The following is a 19,160-nucleotide window of genomic DNA, read 5'->3' as shown; positions in this document are numbered from 1 at the left end:
TGGTGACTTGGTGTATAGTAATTTTTTTTGTATTACTATTTATTATTATAATAAAATAATAATTTTTATAATAAAAGAACTTTAAATATTTTTTTAAAGATTTAATTTAAATTTGTTTCAAAAAAAATTGGTTAATTTAAATCATTAATATTGTTTAATTTAAATAATTAATATTATTTATTGTTATAGATTCTGAGTTTTATCCTCGGCTCATTGTAAAAAAAAATTAACATTGTGTTTGTTTAGGTAGATTTTACAAAAGAGAGAAATAAGAAAAATAGAAATAGCAAAGAAATTGATTATTTCTATAGTTTTGATGAGGAGAGAAATAAGGAAAGACGGAAAAATAATGATTAGTAACCGTAAAAAACAAATCTCTCCATATTATATTATGAGAGGTTTGTTTGTCAAGAAGTGAAATAAACAATTTTATAACAATACCCTCGTTCAACTAATTTATTTTCTTGTAAAAAATGGTAAATTTATGGCTTAATTAGTAAAATGGTCTCTTAAAGATATTTTTGATTTCAGATTGGTCCTTTAAAGAAAAAAAGGTCCAAATAGGTCCTTAAAGAAAAAAAGGTCCGAATAGGTCCCTTAAAGACATCTCCGTTAATCAGTTTGGTCCCTAAAAAGAGGTCTGAATAGGACCAAACTGATTAACGAATATGTCTTTAAGGGACCTATTCGGACCTTTTTTTTCTTTAAGGAACCTATTCAGACTTTTTTTTTCTTTAAGGGACCAATGTGAAACCAAAAATATTTTTAAGGGACCATTTTACTAATTAAGCCTAAATTTATTATTTTTCAATTTTTATTAATCTCTCTCTTCTCATTTCTATTCACCCAAACCATATAAAATTTATATCAAATTTATCTTCTATCTCTCTTCTCTCTTATTTCTCTCTTCACTATTTCTCTCTTTCTTATCTCTTTGACAACCAAACATAGTGTAATATTGTTAGTTTTTATTGAGAGGGATAATTTCTCCTTTATCATTTCACTTCCTAAATAATTCATCTCAATGATGAAGTCATCTTTATAATTTTAAGGCAATATTACACTATAGGTCATTTATCTTTTTTTTTAGGGTCTTGCTAACGAGTGCCCCCGAGGCACTCTTTAAGCATTCCATTTAAAGAAACTTTTTATTCAAAAAGTTAAATACTACAATTTCCAATGCGTTGACTTTACGCATTCCGATAAAAATTCTATAAAAAGCTTATTGTTTAAGGGCTTAAAGAGTGCCCCGGGGGCACTATTTAGCATTTGCCTTTTTTTTTTAACACTTTGGTCCTTTATCTTTTTTTGTAACAATTTGGTCATTTATCTTTTATTTGTAACATTTTGATCTTTATCTTTTTTATTTGTAACACTTTAGTCCTTTTTTTTGTAACACTTTGATCCTTATCTTATTTATTTATAAAAAATAAAGGACTTAAATGTTACAAATAAAAAATAATAAAGGACCATAGTGTTACAAAAAAAGATAAATGACCAAAGTGTTAAAAAAAATAAAGACCAAAGTGTTAAAAAAAAAAAGATAAAGGACCTGCAACGTAATTTTGTCTAATTTTAAATATAACTTGTGAAAAAACAAAATAAATTATTGTACTTATTTTGTGTGCCTTCATTTGGACTACATCAATGTCCATGGATGAATTCAAAAATTGTACTTTTAGTTTCTCATTTTATCATACTCACAAAAGTAGTATTAGCAAGACCATTTTTATAAAATTGATTTCTTCTCGTAGCAAAGACCAAAGTGTCATCATGTCCCATCCTATAGCATGATATCTTCTCGTAGTTTCTGTCTCCCCAAATGAAACGCCTCTGCATCTTATGGATTTCATTAATACAAGATTTATGAATCACATTGGTCATCATTGGATAAATAGGTATAGCTTCCAACACACTTTTTAGCTAGTGTCACTCTTCCTGCTAACGATAGTTGATTGGCCTTCCAATCCCCTTCCTCAACAGCATGCGACAATTTATCAATGCACAATACAAACAGATACGGCGACATAGGGTCCCCTTGTCGGATTCCCCGTTGAGGCCAAAAGTAATCCGTGCAAGCACTATTCCATTTAACATTTGTTTCCACACTAGTAATGGAATACTTAATCACATTAACCATCCTCTCCGGCAGCTTCAATTCCATGATAATACGCCATACAAATTCCCAGTTCAGTTTGTCATAAGCTTTCGACAAATCCACTTTAATGGCGAAGTAACCCTTTACGCATAATATGAACCATTTCTCGGGCAACCACAATATTCTCGTGAATATTTCTCCCCGGTACAAAACCCGATTTGAAAAGGAGACACTACTATCGGGATACATTCTTTAAGCCTTTCGACAATAACTTCACTCACCACCTTGTAAATGTTATTACACAAGGAAATAGGACGAAATTGGCTAACAAACTCTGGATGATCAACTTTGGGGATTAAGCATATACCAGTTTGATTCATCCAAACATCTTTAACAAATCTACAAACATTTGATCCAACATATGCCAAGACTTTTGGAAAAAACCAGCTTTCCACGGCTGCATATTAAAAATCACGTGCTTAGTTTCTGCATCATCAATAGGAGCATCCAGCTTAACCAAGTATTCATCTGTCAGAACTGGAAATGTAATGGCAGATTGCTGCCAAGCACAAGGAGCTTGGTTAATGGTAAACAACAGTTTATAATAACCATTAATCAATTCTTTGATTTGTAAGGCATCTTCTACCCACTGTCCACCTTCATTTCTTAGTATCGAGACATCATTTTTCCTCCTTCTTGTGACAGTTTTGATGTGGTAATACCTCCTATTCCGATCTCCATCAGTTAACCATTTTGCCCTCGACCTTTGGAACCACACCAATTCTTCTTTCTTCGATATAACACTCAAATCTCGTTGAAGCTTACCTTCGAACATAACAAGTCTGCGAGCTCTATTACCATTTTGAATACTTCTTTGTATACTGCCCAACCTAGCCATCAACTCTCTCTTCTTCTTAAGCACCTGATCAAAGCTACTCAACTTCCATCTCATAATTCCATCTTGAAGGCTCTTCAGATTAGTGCATATTGATGCATTCAAATCCCAATTATTTTTCAAGCAGTCAAAGTAAGAGCTTTCTATATGCCACACACTTTCAAAGCGGAATAATTTAGTAGCTTGATAGTGCGTAGTGTTTGTTGGACTTATTAGAATAGGATAATGATCAGAGAAGTCCAATCTTGGCAGCACCTTAACACTGCCTTCCGGGAACTTCAACCTCCACTCGTCATTGCTCAGAGCTCTATCTAACCATTCATAAATGTGCTGCCCCCCATGAAAAATAGGACCTCGCCACGTGTATTTTGAGCCGGCAGCACCCAAATCCAACAACTTACAAGCATCAATTCTTGCTTTAAACAAGTTGCATTTCCTCATACTGACTGCAGCACCACCCTTCTTTACATTCATACTCAAGATATCATTAAAGCCTCCTGCTAGTAGCCAAGGACCCATCATACCTTCAGCAATATGTTTCAAATCATTCCACAGAATACCTCGACGATCCTCCTACGGACTTCCATAGATAGCAGTAAAATACCAAGGAAGATTCAAATTATTATTTTCTACTTTATATTAATAATAATGAAAATACACAGATTATTAATAAAGATAATTGGCTTAAATGCACTTTTGGTCCCCTATTTTCAAAAAAAAAATGAAGTTTTGGTCCCCCAATTTTAAAAACCAGTTTTTTAGTCCCCTATTTTCATTTTTTTTTAGTTTTGATCCCCATCCCATTTTCGGGTTAATTTTGTTGATGCGGCCTTGTAACTAATGATGTGGCAACATTCATGTGGACAAATTTAATATCTATGTCATTATTAGCCCTAAAATGGGATGGGGGATCAAAACTCAAAAAAAGTTAAAATTGGGGGACTAAAAAGTTGGTTTTTAAAATAGGGGGACCAAAACTTCATTTTTTTGAAAATAGGGGGATCAAAAGTGCATTTAAGCCAAGATAATTTAGTAAAATTTATATTTTATTTATTTCATTTATCCTTTTTCTTAATCCAGTAGGAGATAGTATATATTTTTCAATCAGTCATAAAGTTAACCAATTTTCTCTCTATTAAGACATTGTTGATTTTTGTTCAAAAAAAAAGACATTGTTGATTTAATTTTTTAAAAATGGTGATAAAATCAAATGTTGGACAAGAGAAAGAAAGCAACTCAAAATTATGATTATTAAACTGTGACTGGTGGAACTAATGAAATAAATACTTATCTATATTAAAAATTAAGAAGAAAATGGCAACATTTAAAAGATGCAATTGGCATATGTCTATACAGAGGGAAAAATAAAAGACAACAGAAAGAAACTACAAACTAATCTTAGTGATGCCATAAGCACCAGCCAAAACAATAGAGGAGGACAACCAAGGCGGCAACAGTTCCAAAGCTGCAGCGAAGAAGAAGACAAGACACCCTTCTTAGCAAGTCAATCCACACCTTCGTTTCTTTCGCCAATCTTATAACAGAGAGATATGGTTCATTGTCTACACATAAGTCTACGAATACTGTCGATGAGAGGCGCATAAGGATGAAACTGTGGAGTGGTTGCGGTGAGAAGATCCAAAAACACTTAGGGGTCGGATTCAATAACCACATTCTTGTAACCCTTGTCCCAAGCTATTGGTGGCTGAGTACACTCCATCCACATTCCAAACCAAAACATCAGTACAGGAGTTATCAATAAAAACAAAACAAACTATACCAGGACAACGCAGCACCTTCCTACAAGTTTCTATTGAAGCTGACAAAATAGAACACAGCAAAAACCAAAACAACAGAATTTCAAAACCAATTCTTCAACCAAACACTACACTGCCCCTTTCCAATATAACCGATACCAGAACGGTGCAATGCCAGCTGCTTCACCTGAAAATATAAAGAGAACTTAGCCTCGCCTTGGGATCTCGTTCCAAGCCAGCCAACGAGCTTCGGAAATTCGAGAAAATGATAAGCATCAAATTCTCCAACCGAAGCCAACTGAGCAACGAGATTGAGATCAACCAAGACGATGCCAAGCAAAGAGTCTCCAGCCAGATGAGCAACGCAAAAAAAAAAAAAAGATCAATCTCCAAGACAAAGAAGAGTGTGCAGTCTTCCAAGAACAGAATAATGCAGAAATCTTGACCTCCTCAAAACCGCACCAGCAAAGCACAGGGACTTCGTGCACCAGAAAAGCACCTACAACACAGTTGCTGATGTCTACATAAACAAGCTATAGTGTAAGATTTGAGCTAGTTGGAGCATAGAACTCTGGTATTGCTCCAGCGACTTTTTTTTTAGAGTAGATAAGAGGGGCCAATGGAGATTTCATTCCCATGTACATATTTACAAATTGGTCCTCAGGATGTCTGCAACAAAAAAAAAAGGATGTATGCAACAACAGAATATAGAATTGCTGAAGGAGGCTATAAGAAAGGTGGAAACGGTGGCTTATATGTTCTGTTTAAGGCCAGTGAGCATTGGTCAATCATTTTCCATGTTATGGCAATGTCTTAAAACAGTTTAGGAAGCGCCACTATAATCCAATTGGATGTGAGAGTTTTATTTATCTGTCTTGGTTCAGAGAAGAGTTAGCAGTAAACACTTCAATCTGTTTGGAACTTGTTTGTTCTAAGCATTAATATTTTTTGTGAGGAATTTGTATTGTTGCAGAATGTGTGTACTGGTTAGTTTAAGTTAGACAGTTGACAGTGTGATAAAATAACTTATAACTTTAATATGGATCTCAGTCATGGTTAAGGAACTTGATCAAAACACAGACCTGGCTTCTATAATTGTCTTCAGAGTGCTTCATGAGACTGGTTTGCTGCTTATTTTTAAAGGGAAATTAGAAATATCTCTTTAACCACATACATAAAAAAATTGTTATTTACCATTTCCTGACTTACGAGCGATACTTCAAAATAAGGATAAACAACAGTGGAGATTGAGCAACCAAAGGTTTTTCACATGGACTAAAAGCTTTTGTCATAACTTGTGAACAAGGAACTCTTTATTGATATAAGTAAAATATATAATATGACTGGAAAAAAAAAAAAAAAAAGCTCTGAGAAACTCCACTATATATCACACATACATAATTAGAAGAGTATTGATAAAACAAATAGATCATGTGAGATAGAATTCAACATGGCTTGTTGGACAAACTTGTTGAATCACACATCAGAATCAAGTCATATGTTAAGGACACATTTAAACCAAACCAGTTCCTCTAAATTACTACTATTAAACACCTGCAGCTTCCTCGAGAAGAGAACCACTTTTAAATGTTTTGAGATTCCAAGACAATCTTAACTGTTTGAGATTCCAAGACACTCTTGGTAGCTTCCGCAACAACTTGACCATTCACATAGTGATGGCGGCATACCGGCATGTACAAATCAGCCCCACCAATTAGCTCAGTTTGTTTCTCTTCTGTCTTCCTCAAAGTAAAGAAGGCACGTTTACCGCACATTTCACAACGAGCTGTCAACTTAGTGACAGTATCAGCTATTGGTATTATGTGAAGCACCGAGCCAAAGCTTCTCCTGAAGAACAAAACGCCAAAACATTAGAAGGGCAAATTGTAAAACAATAATTTGAGTAAAACTAAACACTAAAAGCCATAGTGGTTTTTCTCCAAATTATACCTTAAGTAATCACCATCCAAGCCTGCAACAACGACAATTTTACCGTCTTCATCAGCAGCCTTGCAGCAAAATTCATATAAGTCCTCAAAAAACTGAGCCTCATCTATACCAATTACATCCAACTGCATACAAAACGATGACATTAATCAAAATTTAAATGAAAAAAATAAAAAAAGTTATAATTCTACTTTAAATTAGAGTAGCATACATCATGTTATTCAATCAATGCTATTGCTATCAAGATTCTAGGAAAACCTTAAGTAATACCAATTGTAACATCAACATTTGTTACAACCACAACCACAAGACGATCATAATTGCAAGTTTGCAACTGCATCAGTAACATCTAACTACAATTTTCACAATCAAGAATCATAGCATAAACAATAAAACATCATCAACTATTTAAAACCTTGAACAGTTTATTTACCACACATCAAAACATCATAATTGTAATTTCCATCGATATGATTACCCCAACCCTTGTAATCTATGAAGTACAAACACGAACACCAAACACAAACACCGACACGTCAACACCAATAATAATTTGAAAAAATCACATCATTCAATGGAATCATGTGTCAGTGTAAGACACCGACACATATCCAACACCGGAACACACCTAATCTGAGAAGTGTTTGTGCTTCATAGCTTTTAAATAACCCATATATAACTAATAATAAAAATTGTATCTTTACATTGCAAGACAAATCAAAATTACTAAAAAAAAAAAGATATAATTGATAAAACATTGATACTACCTTCTGATAAGCTTCATGGCCATATTTATCTTTGAACGACATCAAATCCGGCAAAGCCCAACAAGGGAATTTAACACCATCATGCGACACAACAGAGTCAATTGCATATCTATTATCCTTGCTCGATTTTAACATCGCCACATTCCTTCACAACAAAAATAATTATTAACAATTAGGGGGAAAAAAAAAATCACCCCAATCAATAATCATAACATTTCTTCAAAATAAAATTGATTTAATTAAAGAATCAACGATTTATACCTGCCGTTATCGACCTCGGACTTGATACGGCGAAGAAGGGAGGTAGTTTTGCCGGCGAACATGGGACCCACAAAGAGATGGATCTCGCCAGAGTGAGAAGAAGCCATTTAGTTTGAATTGGAATTTGAAGAGAAAATGAGGGTTTGTTTGTTTATTTGTTCGTGTTTGATTGGGTTAATGGAAGAATAGAATAATATATAGTGGTGGTGGGAGTGGAATTTTGACTTTGTTTTTAATTCGAATTTAATTTGATTTCGGAGGTAAAAATGTGGAGGGAAAATAGGGATTTTCGAACAGACGTGCCGTTTGGAGGGAATCTAAAATTTAATAATTTCAAAAATGTAAACAAAATACTAAATCTGGATCTGAATTTTGTATTTGAAATTTTGAATAGATTCTAAAACAAATATTAGGATTAACTTTTCATTTTGGGGTTAAAAATGATTTTCTAAAATATCTATAATAAACATTATTAAAATGATAAAATAGTTTATTTTAAGAAAAAAATAATTTTTTCTTAAAAAAATTATAACAAACGCACCCGTTATTATGTCATCGAATTTTTTGAGTGACGAACTATGTTTCTTGAAAAAAAAAATATTCGAAAAGGGAAAATCTTAGGTGAAAGCGCACTCAATAATTCACTTTTACTTTTAGATAAGGCAAATTCTTAACTACCCATTACAATATATTGGGTAGAGTGACCCAACTTACTTGTCAAAATCTTAATAGTCAAACTTTTTAGTACCAATGTATTTTATGTAATTACATTTTAAACTCATTTTACATTAATGCTCAATTTTTATTATTTTTTTGGGATTAAAGCTCATCTTTTTGTAATGCTAATTTTGGTCTGTAGTACATTAATGCTCAATTTTCTAAAATACTTATTCTCCCTAACATTATTTTTGCATTATCACTTTTTATTTTATTTTTATAATAAGCTTTGCATAGCACATTATTGTTGCCGCGTAGCACTAAGCAAGTTGCAATAATCCTTTTAAAATTTTAAAACTACTTAAAACAATCGTATTAAATAAAGGAAAATTTTTGTACCAAAAAAGTAAAGAAAAATTTTAAATCCCTATATTTATTTTAATTAGGTGTTTAATTATTGTACACTGTGTTGGTGTAAGCCCTAGAGGCCAATTATTTATAATTGCATGATACTTGTATTGGATAATTTACTTATTAAATAAAGGTTTTTCTTTATTATGTTTATGTGTTAAATAATAATAGAGTCCCTAGAATAGTAAGTTCATTGAATGGAACGTTAAGTGTGACTTAATCGTGAGAATCCATTACACATGAGAACATTATTCTTAAAACATCCGTAGTCGAGCTTTAATGTGAATTGGGATAACATCAAAACATAGAGACTATTATGTTGGTAGACTGGTGATCACATCTCACGGATCATATATAAAGAGTTATCAAGTCTTCACATAGATATAAATATTAAGAGTAATATTTATATCGGATTGACCCACCATGAGAATACTACATAGTATGTTATGAAATGTCACAAGATATTCTCATAGTGATAAGTGGTGTATTCCACCCTTCGACCTGAAACCACTATGTTCCCTAGATGTAGGAGTGTAGTACTTTGTCGCCATTCAAAGTTATCCGTAACAGGATGACTATAAAGTTGGTTGATGGGTATTCCACGAATCATGCTAAGGGACATGAGTGACCTAGATGGAATTTACCCCTCCTACATAACAGGAGATATGTCTATGGGCCTAATATTGAACTTAACAAGGGTGACGTACTATGTCTTGTGTTCAATATAGACATAAGGGTAAAAGGGTAATTATACACATGAGTTTTATCACGGAAAGGTTTGTCAGATCACGTGACATTCTTGTGACTTGGGTAGCAGTGATGTGTTGCTAGATACCGCTCACTGTTTATAATATTCAGATTAATATTATTGCCAACGTCATAAGAACCTACAGGGTCACACACATAAGGACAGTCGATATGGAATAAATAAGTAAGACTTATTTTGAGGGTGCGATTAGTGAAAAACAGTTTTGGGCTTAAGAAGACCAAACACCGTTTGACCCAACTGACCACACAAGAAACTCTATAATTAGAAGCTTGTGTAGTTCAGTTTGTTTTGCTTTTTCACAATTCGTTTTCAGAGAAACCCTAAAACTCTGAAACCCTAACCGCACTTCCTAAGCCTTCATCTTGTAGCAGCTAGCACTGAAAGTTGAAGACCTGTTCGTGTGGACTAGCTAGAGGTGCTGCCGTCGTGTGGTGCTTGTGATCAATAAGAGAAGCAAAGAGTTTGCTGTTTCAGTTCTACAAAGGTATAACGTTTAACCCTGATCATGCCCATTCGCAAGGATTCAGTGAAGGAAATTTTAATTCCGCTGCGTTTTAATCTCTTTTATACACGCTATTTTCCTTCACACTGTCAGTGTCAAATTATTGTACACTACCTAGCCCTTTCAAGCAAAGTAGGTCGAATTGGATGTTGATGAGTCTAGCCCACGATAGCTTCTAACAAAACCGCGCACAGAGATATGGAAAGTCACAACGAACATTTCCTAGTTGGGGTTTGAGACCTTAATAGTGACTTCATTAAATTTGGTGAGATATGGACGGAGCGATCCGTGATGGTTTTGGCGAATGCTAAACAAACTAGTTGCAGTTACATTGATATGCTTGCAACCGGTGAATTGGTAAATGAACTTTCGAGCGAAATCAGTGTAACTTACTATTGAGTTGGTAGACAAGTTCATGTACCATCTTAGGGCGGTGTCTTTTAGGGTTCCTGAAAGTAGCTTCCACTTTAGGTGATCCGCCGCTCCAGTTATTGCTAGCTGAGTTCCAACTGCCATTAAATGTTCTAAGGATATGTTTTTCCCTCGAAGGTTGGCAAATTTGGAAATTTGATGTTTTCTGAAACGGGAGCGTCCCACAACGCCTAAGCCAACGACTGAGTACTTATGACTTCATCCTTTGATTCATCATTAGTGAAGCTCTTTTTCTCGATTTAGTCATTGACATTTTCATTCTAACGACAAATTAGTTCTTGATTTGTTATAACAGAGTCAGAGGGACTAATTTGTCCCGAGTATAAAAATGTCTGAAATTAATTTGAGTTTTATTTTTGTTAGATATTGAATTGTCTTGTCAGAAATTTGTAAGAGACCAAAATTGAGTCATCTCTTTAATTAATTAGGAGTAATATATTCTCTTTGATGTCATTAGGTTGATAATTCACCAAAAAAAAATTATATGTCTCTATGTTTTTTCTATCTATTATGTTAAATCTAAGCAAGTCCATATTATGTAAAAAAAGAAAGAAAAAAGTTGACTATTTTTTTTTTTTGAGGAATGAAACATCTAATTTTGATAAAAAACTTATTTAAATTTTTTTACAAAAATAAAAGTCATTATATTTAAATTTTGGGTTATGTAGAAAAAAATAGGTATTTTGGGGATTTTTCTTTTTTAAAGAATTTGGAGGAGATAGCCAATGTTAGTTGGTTCAGTGGTGATTGACGCTAGACTTGATAGGGAGGACCACTGTTCGATCCCCGCAATTGCATTTGGGAGGGGACCCCGAACTCTGGACTACCAGGACCTCCTTCCCCTAGGAATCAGAGGGTGAAAAAAAAAAAATTGGAGGAGATTTATGAAAATTAAAAAATTAGCAAAAATAAATGAATTTATATACAAATTAACCATGCTCCAACCATTTTCTTGAAAACGAACCATGCTCCAACCATTAGTTTTTGGAAGCAAGTTTATTTTATTTTTTTTTGACAAGCAAGTTTATTAAAATAATGAAAATATTAAAAAAGAAAAACTATAAATAATAATTGTGTTGCAACTGTCATTGGAACTTCTACTGCATAACTATTGAGAATTATGGTGTAAGTGCATTGGGAACATCCGTTTCTTAATTACATATGGGGTGAATTTATAATTATGACAAATTATATTACCACAATTAAAAACTAATAATATTTTAATGATATTATAAATCACATTTTCCTCAACCACTATATTTAAGACACCTAGGATGGGCTGCCTAGCCCAATTTTATGAGATGGGTAGCCAAGTTGCCACCTTTAGATAATGTGTAAATCTTAGATGAAAGCGCACTTAACAATCCACTTTCACTTTCATTATATTGTAAAAATGTTCTTAATTTCCCAAAAAAAACCCTAAAATTATCATAGAAAATACATTTTTACAAAAATTAAAATGAAAAATTAAAGATATACCAATCTCTAACTCTCATAAATCCATCCCTACCACCAAATCATAATTTTTCATTCTCTCTTCCACCACTATTTCTCTCTTCAAATAACCCAATAGAAATATATCTTTTATATTATGCTTAAATGCAGTTTTACCCCCCCCTATTTTGAAAAATGCGGAATTTTACCCCCCCTATTTTAAAATGCGGAATTTTACCCCCCTTATTTTATAATTTGTTGGATTTTTCCCCCCACCAAAATTCTGCACAAAATCTGCTTTCGAACCTCAAGTTCAAAGCTTCGCACAGAACTCAATTTGGATCAATAATTCACTAAACTGGTACCGAAACGACTGCAATCGAGTTAGTTTTCCACAGAATCAAACTCCACTAAATTTGGAGTTACAGAGAGAGATTAATTACCGTTTTAGTGAAGGTGTGTTCAAATTAATTATCGTATGAAACTACTACTGGGATTTTTGTCATGCCTCTCACCCTGTAGCTCATTTTTTAATACTATTTACATTTATGGAAAGCTAACAAAATTACCCTTGTTGGCATTTCAATTTCGTCGAATTTGGAGTTACGATGCGTTCGGTAGACGATGTTGAATTTGAAGGTCACAAGTAGATTTCTGCATAATTAGTTATTGGACAGACCTTCACTAAAACAGTAATTAATCTCTCTCTATAACTCCAAATTTAGTGGGGTTTGTTTCTGTGGAAAGCTAACTCGATTACGGTCGTTTCGGTATCATTTTTGTGAATTATTGATCCAAATTGAGTTCTGTGCGAAGCTTTGAACATGAGGCTCAGAAGCAGATTTTGTGTAGAATTTTGCTGGGGGGCAAAATCCAACAAATTATAAAATAGGGGGGGTAAAATTCCGCATTTTAAAATAGGGGGTAAAACTGCATTTTATCTTGCAATTTTTATTAAAAAATAATACAATTTTGTCTTGACTAGGATTCAAACTCACAACCCTTCAGTGCAAGGCAATATTTCCAACCACTATGGCAAGTATAACAATTGTGATTAAAATTATGTGCAATAATTGATAAGCACCATCAATTTTAAAAGTATATCATATCAAAATTATTGTTGACTATATTATTCATCACGAAATATTTTTATGTCTTTCCTGATCAATGATTATTTTTCTACCGGATCATAAATTTAGAGAATAATTATCATGTGAGATTTGGAAAGTTATTATCACGTGTGATTTGGAAAGTTATATATATATATTCTCATACTATAACATCTTCAACACTATTGAAATCTATTAAAAAAAAAAAACATCTTTCACATTTTAATGTTTCATGTAACCTTGCTTATATCACTTTTTAAATTATTTATTATGCAGTTTATTAAATTGCAGTTTTTAAAAAATTGGAAAAAGAATTGATATTTTTTATAAATACCCTTTATTTTTACGTTAATGTATCCAAACATAAATGAATTATGTTTAACTCACTTTTAACCAAAATCAAATCTATCAAACTCAATTCTGCTAAATCATTTTTTTTTGCAATACAACCAAACACAACCATAGTCATGTCACTAATCACATTCATTATTTTGATTTTAACATTGCAGATTTAATATTAACCTATGATCAATTAATACAATATGCACTAGCAGATATTGAGATGATGTTACGTAGTTGTGGGAAGAGTTTAAAAGATTATCCTCCAATGCCTAAAGTAGACACATCATTAGTTCCTCATATACAAAATAGTTTAATACACGACGAATTGAATTATAACAGACAATCATTAGCTGAGGAACATGTTAGATTGATGTCAACTATGACTTTAGAGCAACGTAAAGTATATGACACAATCATGACGAGAGTTAACGAAAACAAACCTGATGTGTTTTTTCTTTATGGTTATGGCGGTACAGGGAAGACATTTATTTGGAGGGTCATGTCAGCCGCATTACGCTCAAAAGGTGAGATAGTTTTAACAGTGGTCTCAAGTGGGATCGCTGCATTGCTTATACCTGGCGGTAGAACAACACATTTAAGGTTTTGTATTCCTCTAAATGTTGACGAGTTTTCAACATGTACCATAGTTCCTAAAAGCCCTTTGGCGCTATTAATACAAAAAGCAAAGCTCATTATATGGGATGAAGCACCAATGATGCACAAACATTGTTTTGAAGCTGTTGATCGAACTTTAAAAGATATTCTCAAGTCTGTTGATGAAAAAAATAAACACATTCCCTTCGGTGGAAAAATTGTTGTTTTTGGCGGAGATTTTAGACAAATTCTACCAGTAATAGCCAAAGGTACAAGGACAAAAGTTATTCATGCTACTATTAATTCTTCGATTCTTTGGAATTTTTTTGAAGTTTTAACATTGAGTAAAATCATGAGGCTTCTCGGTGGTGCTTCGAGTGCAGACGTTGAACAAAGAAGATTGTTTTCTGAATGGGTTTTGGGTGTTGGCGATGGAGAAATTGGAGATGACAACGACGATGATTTAGAACTTGACATTCCATCATATTTATTGATTCCAAATTCAAGTGATCCTCTTGCTTCTATCGTTGAAAGCACATATCCCCAACTTTTCCAAAACATGAACGATATAACGTATTTCCAAAATAGAGCTGAACAATTGAACTGCTCTTGTTTGGTACTTGTAGAACCAACTTATGAAAATTGTATTGCCTTACATAATTGCTAAATTCAGAAGGTAATGTCTACAAAAAGTAACAATATTTATTAGAATAAGACATTATAAACAATATGGTAGTAAGCAAATGAAAGAAACAAATAAACTTTAGCTTGAATAACAACTTACAAATTGAGTCTTTGTAGCCTTGTTTAAGTGACCAAGAGTCAATTCAAAAATATATGATTCAGTTAGTTGACCGGTAATTGACAATCTACTGAATGATTGACCGAACACATTATCAGTACACTGTGACATGTTATTATCAATATGTGATATGTCCTCATCAGTTTCATTTGTTCCTTGACCATCGTAATAATCATAGTTTTTTGCATAGTCATCCAGAAATATTGCATATTCTGCTTCCATTTCATCAAGTCCAGAACCACTATATAAAAAAAATTGATTTAGATGAATTTTGATACATTCATACGGTTATTAAGGAAGAATATATATACATACACAGACTATTTGAAAAATGAAATTGGGATTAATGAAATTGATATTCAATACAATCGAAACAAAGAAATTTATAACAATATGAGTCAATTAATTGATCTAATATTTTTTCCAATTAGGGTTTATAATTTGATTTTTATCCCAAGGATTAATAAAATAAAAAATCTGGGATTGATTTGTTTAAATTTTTTTTTGAAATAATAAGAAGGCAAAGGAAAACCAATGTATACCTGTTATTTGACGAATCCATTTGTTCCCTATATGATGATTTATAACAATGAGTCATAAAAATAAAGAGAATTAATAGTAATAATCAAAGAAACATGATTGTTGAAGGTTTAATGAATTCATAATAAACGTAAATTTGTTTACAAAGGTTAGGATACAGATTAAAGAATGGATAATAAAACCAAATTTAGTTGATATGTCTAAGAATATAAAGAAATCAGAAATCGTATTGAGTAAGAAGGGGAAAAAAGAGTTTAATTGTTGTGCACCGTCGGTGTAATTTTTTTTTACACATACATCCAATGACGCGTTGCCACATCATTTAATGAATGTGACACATCATGTGTTTTTAATTACCATACATGATGTGTCGATATATTATTGGACGCATGTGCAAAATAATTTTACACTGACGGTGCATATAAATTAAATTCGGAAAAAAAACTCACCTGATGGAGTGCAGCCGTTCTAGGTCAGGTTGTTTCTAAGATGGAGGTGGAGTAGGTTATGTGGTGTTTAATTGGGCTAAATGGGTCTTAGAATTGGGCCAAAACAACATCTATCAAAAAACAAAAATAAAAAGGCTTATTTGAATATCAATATATGCCCTATACCCAAAAAAATTACTTAAAAAAATATGCCCTAAAGGAACTATATTTAAATGTTTAAAATTTATTAAAAGTTTTGATATTATTTTCGTCTAGCTTAAAGTTTTTGTATAATCTGAAATGGCGTGTCGATTAATAACGGGTAAGCTAAACTATTTATAACTTGATGAAATGGCGTGTCGACTAATAAAAATTTGAAATTATCAAAAAATTTATATAGATGAACTAAACATGTTATATTGTATTCTATATTTTTGTTTATCAGTTATAAAAAAGTTAAAATTAATAGGTGTTTAGAATGAACAACTGTCAAATGTGTCAATAAAATTGAGAATGAGAAAGTATCAATTATTGTTAGCTTGACATAGAAAAAACATATATATAACATATTTTGATATTGACAAAAACATAGTTCGGTGGATAACATTACTCAACGAATATTACATTTGGCCTTGAAGTATTGACAAAATTCATGGAGAAATACTATAGTAATTTAATTGTTGTTATACCTCTTGGGAGCTTTATAACTATGTTCTTCACAAATCATGTAAAAGGAAATTTTGGGTTTTTTGTATGAAATTTTGATTTGATTAGTTGATAGTGTTGGAACACAATCCTTTCATAAAGGTTTAAACTAATTTATTAATTTATTATTGAAAATTGAATCAGAAATTTGGAGAGCTGTATCCAAATTTCATTTGTGAATTTGTACATGAACTTTATGAATAATGGGAAAAAATGAATTATCGATTTGAAATCATTTTGTTACATACAACAAAGATGAAATTCATACTCTTATTTCAAATGGATGGAAAATGTGGAGTGAGGTTTTTGATATACATCTGAATGAATAAATGCAATTCGCCTATCATGTTGGATTGAATTTTAGTTTCATTGATTTGTATCAAGATAAACCTACAACATTAATAAGTACTTGGCTAAAATTTTGAATGAATTTATTGTTTTGAAGATGATTGTTACCTAGCAAAAATTGTTTCAAGTAAGAAGTTTTGAAGCAATTAAATAATTACTGTTACATTAAATTTATACATATTAACTAAAAAATGTTATAGTTATCGCAATGAATAGTTATAAAGCGATAAGCTAATGTATCACACATTCACGAAACATAGCTGATCATACATCATGTCATGATATTAGCCAATCAAAGTACAGATTTATATAACATAATAAGTTCCAAAATGAAATTAGAGAGGACAAATACTAAGTTTACATATTCATCATAAAGTTTGGTCATTTATAAAATGCCGTACTACAGAACATAACCTCTAACTCCTGCTGATGTTGTCCCTTTAATTGCGACGTTGAAGAGTGGCAATGAGTTCAAATGTATCCGGAAATAGCTGAAATATCAAGTTGTCATCAGCTCTTGGTCTGTGAGTAAGCATGTAAGCATACCAGCCGTCGCCAATATGTTTTTCAAATGCTCCAACATTCCTTGACCTGGTAGATGTATGAACAGCACATCGATGATGAAAATCCATATCTTCCGAGATTAAGTCAAGATAGGTTGTTCTTGAAAGTATACTTCTTGAAATAGCATTTGAGATGTGTTGCCATATTGAAAGTAGTTTATAAGACTTAGTAGAAGTTCTTTTCAATAATCATGATTAAATAACAACAAACATTAATTAACTTGTAGCCATTACCAGAACTTGTTTTTTTGAAAGATTTGTCATTGCTCTGGTAACTGTTTTATTCCATTGAATTGGTTGTTGATCATCATCTACAGCCTCTGCAGCAGGATCATTCTGAACTACTTCTTGAGCCTCATCAGCATGTTCACCTTCTTGATCTCCATCCTTAAAATAAATAACATGTAATAGAATATTATTGTTGGAAACAGATTGAAATTTGTAAGAAGTTAAATGAAATATTATGAATGTACATTACCAATACTATGGTTCCTTTATCAGCTTCATCATCATGTAAACCTTCTTCAAAAATTTCAGTGGATGCATGGGATTGATCATCAATTGATTCAATGAAAGTCAATGAAAACTTATTGTTTGTAATTTTATATTCTAGACGCACTTTTGTTGGTCTTTCAAATCCAAATGTATAGCATACTGTTGAGACTAAATCCTATTTTGATGTTTTAAAGATAACAACCCTTAATTAAATTTTAATTTGATTCTGATCATTTTGTGATCTAACAAGTGATCTTGAGTGATTTAATTTAAGAACAGTTGCAATGGATTAAATTAACCTTGTTTCACTCATAAGAAAAGAATCAAGCACGTTTTAGACAAATCTGCCTCAAAAGAATGATCTCAGATTGGTCTCTAGACTTATGTGTTCTAAAGCATAAGCACTTATTCAAGTCAACTGATACAAGACAAGAAAGAACTTTTAAGTTGGACTTATTAAAGGATCATAACAGTGCAAATAAGTCATTTAAGGCAAGGAATTGATTTTGGTTCTTGAGCTTACTCGAATAAGCTTCTTTAAGGAATAATAACTTCACATCTTGCAACAAGGCTTTATGTTCTCCAAGAACATCATTAAAGAAGTTAATCTAGACCAATGAGAACTCAGCAACAAGTACATACAGCTTGCAAGGAAGTTTCATATCTGATCCAAAGTACAAGCTTATGACATGGGTGGCTACACTCTCCCATAAAATAGTACTTATCTCACTATTCATGTGTCCTTTGAAGGACAAGTGAACAGTGGCTACTCTATGCCTTTGATGAAGAGTTTACAGCTGGTTGACAACTTGCAACAACTTGCAACAACTACTTGCAACAGCTATATTTTCGTTGGACCTTATCCACACCATCTCAGAGAATGGTCTCCAACGTCCTGGAGAATGATCTCCCAGTTTCTGCACTTAGGTGGCAATCTTATCCAAATGAATTCAAATCTTATTTTCCCACATGGGAAATACATTTGCAAAGGATATACACTCAGAGACAACTCATTGACAGTTGGTGGAAGAATATTTCTGACCAACAAGTACAATGTGACAGTCAGAGACCATTAGAAGAATGATCTCCTGAAGCATCTCAAAGACAAAATCACATGGGCTGTTTTGTTTCTCTCACAACGGCTAGTTCCTCACTCACAACGTATATGTGTGATGTCCAAGCAACAAAGGAGCATCTCCATCTATAAATAGCACGTTGGTTTAATTGGAAGAGCAAGAACTTGAAGCACACAAAGCAATCTAATACATTCCATATCAAGCAATCAAGCTCTCCTTTTCACTCTT

The 19,160-nt window shown here is 32.6% G+C and overlaps 2 protein-coding genes across 2 annotated transcripts; one reads left to right on the top strand and one right to left on the bottom strand.

Annotated features, from left to right (window-relative positions):
• Nucleotides 1–6,017: 6,017 nt before the first annotated feature.
• Nucleotides 6,018–7,893, bottom strand: LOC123908570 (thymidine kinase a). Its single transcript, XM_045959241.1, has 4 exons — nt 7,726–7,893; nt 7,465–7,609; nt 6,701–6,822; nt 6,018–6,598 (listed from the first exon to the last, which is right to left on the bottom strand). The coding sequence occupies exons 1-4, from the start codon at nt 7,830–7,832 to the stop codon at nt 6,334–6,336; spliced, it is 639 nt and encodes a 212-aa protein (XP_045815197.1). The 5' UTR covers nt 7,833–7,893; the 3' UTR covers nt 6,018–6,333.
• A 2,462-nt stretch (nt 7,894–10,355) lies between these two features.
• On the top strand, nt 10,356–14,081 carry LOC123904887 (the record flags this gene model as incomplete). The annotated part of the gene is made up of 2 exons (XM_045954494.1): nt 10,356–10,413; nt 13,549–14,081. Coding segments are annotated over exons 1-2 (591 nt in total), but the record flags the coding sequence as incomplete, so codon positions are not given.
• Nucleotides 14,082–19,160: the final 5,079 nt, after the last annotated feature.

This window comes from Trifolium pratense, linkage group LG2, assembly GCF_020283565.1.
Source record: "Trifolium pratense cultivar HEN17-A07 linkage group LG2, ARS_RC_1.1, whole genome shotgun sequence".
NCBI lineage: Eukaryota > Viridiplantae > Streptophyta > Magnoliopsida > Fabales > Fabaceae > Trifolium > Trifolium pratense.
The sequence above is the reverse complement of the archived record's forward strand: the minus strand, read 5'-3'. Positions and strand labels throughout refer to the sequence as shown.

What these genes read in the sequence shown, in the direction of transcription:
- LOC123908570 (XM_045959241.1), bottom strand. Translation starts at nt 7,832, where the DNA reads ATGGCTTCTTCTCACTCTGGCGAGATCCATCTCTTTGTGGGTCCCATG. An exon ending in TCCGAGGTCGATAACGGCAG is followed by an intron (nt 7,610 to 7,725) that starts GTATAAATCGTT and finishes TTTGTTGTGAAG; the next exon opens with GAATGTGGCGATGTTAAAAT. An exon ending in TTGGATGGTGATTACTTAAG is followed by an intron (nt 6,599 to 6,700) that starts GTATAATTTGGA and finishes TTTGTTCTTCAG; the next exon opens with GAGAAGCTTTGGCTCGGTGC.